The 1,818-nt window shown below is 58.2% G+C and overlaps 1 protein-coding gene across 1 annotated transcript in view; it reads right to left on the reverse strand.

Moving 5' to 3' along the window:
- Positions 1-6: 6 nt before the first annotated feature.
- RAB7B (RAB7B, member RAS oncogene family) overlaps positions 7-1,818 on the reverse strand; it is a 31,956-nt gene continuing 30,144 nt past the window's right edge. The window contains exon 6 of the mRNA XM_010854183.1: positions 7-143. Within this exon, the coding sequence (XP_010852485.1) occupies positions 63-143 (81 nt within the window). The 3' untranslated portion in view covers positions 7-62. The remainder of the gene's footprint in view (positions 144-1,818) is intronic.

Consider the following 1,818-nt stretch of genomic DNA (forward strand, 5'->3'; position numbering starts at 1 on the left):
GGCCGGCGGGCCAGCTCGGCGCACGCTCCGTCCTTGGGCGCGCAGAGCCGGGGTCCGGAGGGTCAGCAGCATCTGCTCTTGGGCTGGTCTTCCGGTGAGAGCTTGATGGAGTCTGTGAGGTAACTCTCTAAGATGCTTCGATACTGCGGAAGGAAAAGAGGCGTCAGCGTTCGCCTCCCAGCGGGCTAAGCTCCCCCTGCCCTCTATTTCTCAATGGCTGCTGGTGGTCGGGCTTTCTGTTCACTCTCCTTGTGCAGCTGGGAGGCCCAGAGGACGTCTTCTCTGCCCGCTCCTGCCCCACCTCCTTCTCCAGCTACTTCCCTGGAGCCCAGAGCAGGCCGGCGGCTGCATGAGCTCCTGACCTCCAGCCGGGTCCCCTCACTCACCATTCTCCAGAGAGGACAACCCGGGGGACGTCTGACCTCAGGTGACAGAGATGACAGACCGCTGCTTGTGTCTGCAGAAGACGTCCCTGCGGACGTCCCCACACACACCAGCTTTCTGTGTCCAGCTCCCAACCTCCCCTCCATCCTCTGTCCCTCCCACATCCAGGGAGCCCTCCCCAAAACACTCAGTGTTTCTACTGGGCCTTTTTGCTTCTCTGCCCACCCTCCCAAAGTCTCCTATCCCAGCAAGGTCCAGAGAAAGCCTGCAGTCAGCCTGACAAGCCTCTGCCCACCTGGCTGGCCACCCCTTCGCCATGAGCCGCCCTTCTTGGCACAGGGGTGAGGCAGGCAGGCTGTCCTCCCGCTGAAGATGGGCCTCTTCTTAGAGGGATCCTGTCTCTTTCTCTGCTCATGCTCCCCCATCTCTGAGCTCCCAGCCTTCACTCTCCTCCCACGGTGGGTGTTGTGTGTGTGATGGTGAGTGGATCACTCACCATCCACACCAGTGGATATGCTGGTGTGGACCTGAGCTGGGAACCAGCCCCCTCCATGCGGCTGTCTGTCTCAAGTGCCCCTCCGAGGGGACAATTTCCAGAATGATGTCTGTTCCTTTACTTCCTCTGTGGGTCCCAGCTGGGAAATGTCAACCAAATCCTTAGTACCCATGACTCTGGATCCCAGGAGGCTGCTTCGCCCTCATGATGGTGGCCCCCAAGACGCACAAGAAGGTCCTCTGATGCCCTACCGCTCACTGCCACCCTCAGGCTGAGCAGTAGTTCAGCCTGACAGCCCAGAACTCAGGGCACTGAGGGCCTGGGACCCAGCCCTTCTTCATGTGTTTGCTTCTTGCAGAGCCCCCATCTCCCAGCTCTACCGGCCAGGAGAGCAGAGCTACCCTTAGTCAGCCTGGATGATGGGCCTGGAGTAGCCCTCAGCAAATTCTCTGGGGAAATTAGAATTTTCTTTGTCACATATGCATGCGTGCATGCTAAGTCCCTTCAGCTGTGTCCACCTCTTTGCGACCCTGTGGACTGTAGCCCTCTAGGCTCCTCTGTCCATGGGATTCTCTGGGCAAGAATACTGGAGTGGGTTGCCATGCCCTCCTCCCTTACCCACCCAGGGATGGAACCCATGTTTCTTACATCTCATGCACTGGCAGGTGGGTTCTTTAGCACTAGCGCCACCTGGGAAGCCTTGTCATATATATATATATATATTAATAGCAAGTATTAGTTTTGGGGAGTGGAGGCCTGCATCTCCCAATGAAAGCCTGTCCCTCCAGGGATGTCTCCACGCCAGTCCCGTATCCCCCTCTGCTGGGGAGGATCCTAGCCCACTGCTTGTAGACTCAGCCCAGCACACCCCAGATATCCTCACCCCGAGAGAGCAGACTCCTACCCAGAGGTGCCCAAGCAGAGAAAATGGCTAGAGA

The sequence above is a fragment of the Bison bison genome, unplaced genomic scaffold (assembly GCF_000754665.1).
Source record: "Bison bison bison isolate TAMUID 2011002044 unplaced genomic scaffold, Bison_UMD1.0 scf7180017864338, whole genome shotgun sequence".
NCBI lineage: Eukaryota > Metazoa > Chordata > Mammalia > Artiodactyla > Bovidae > Bison > Bison bison.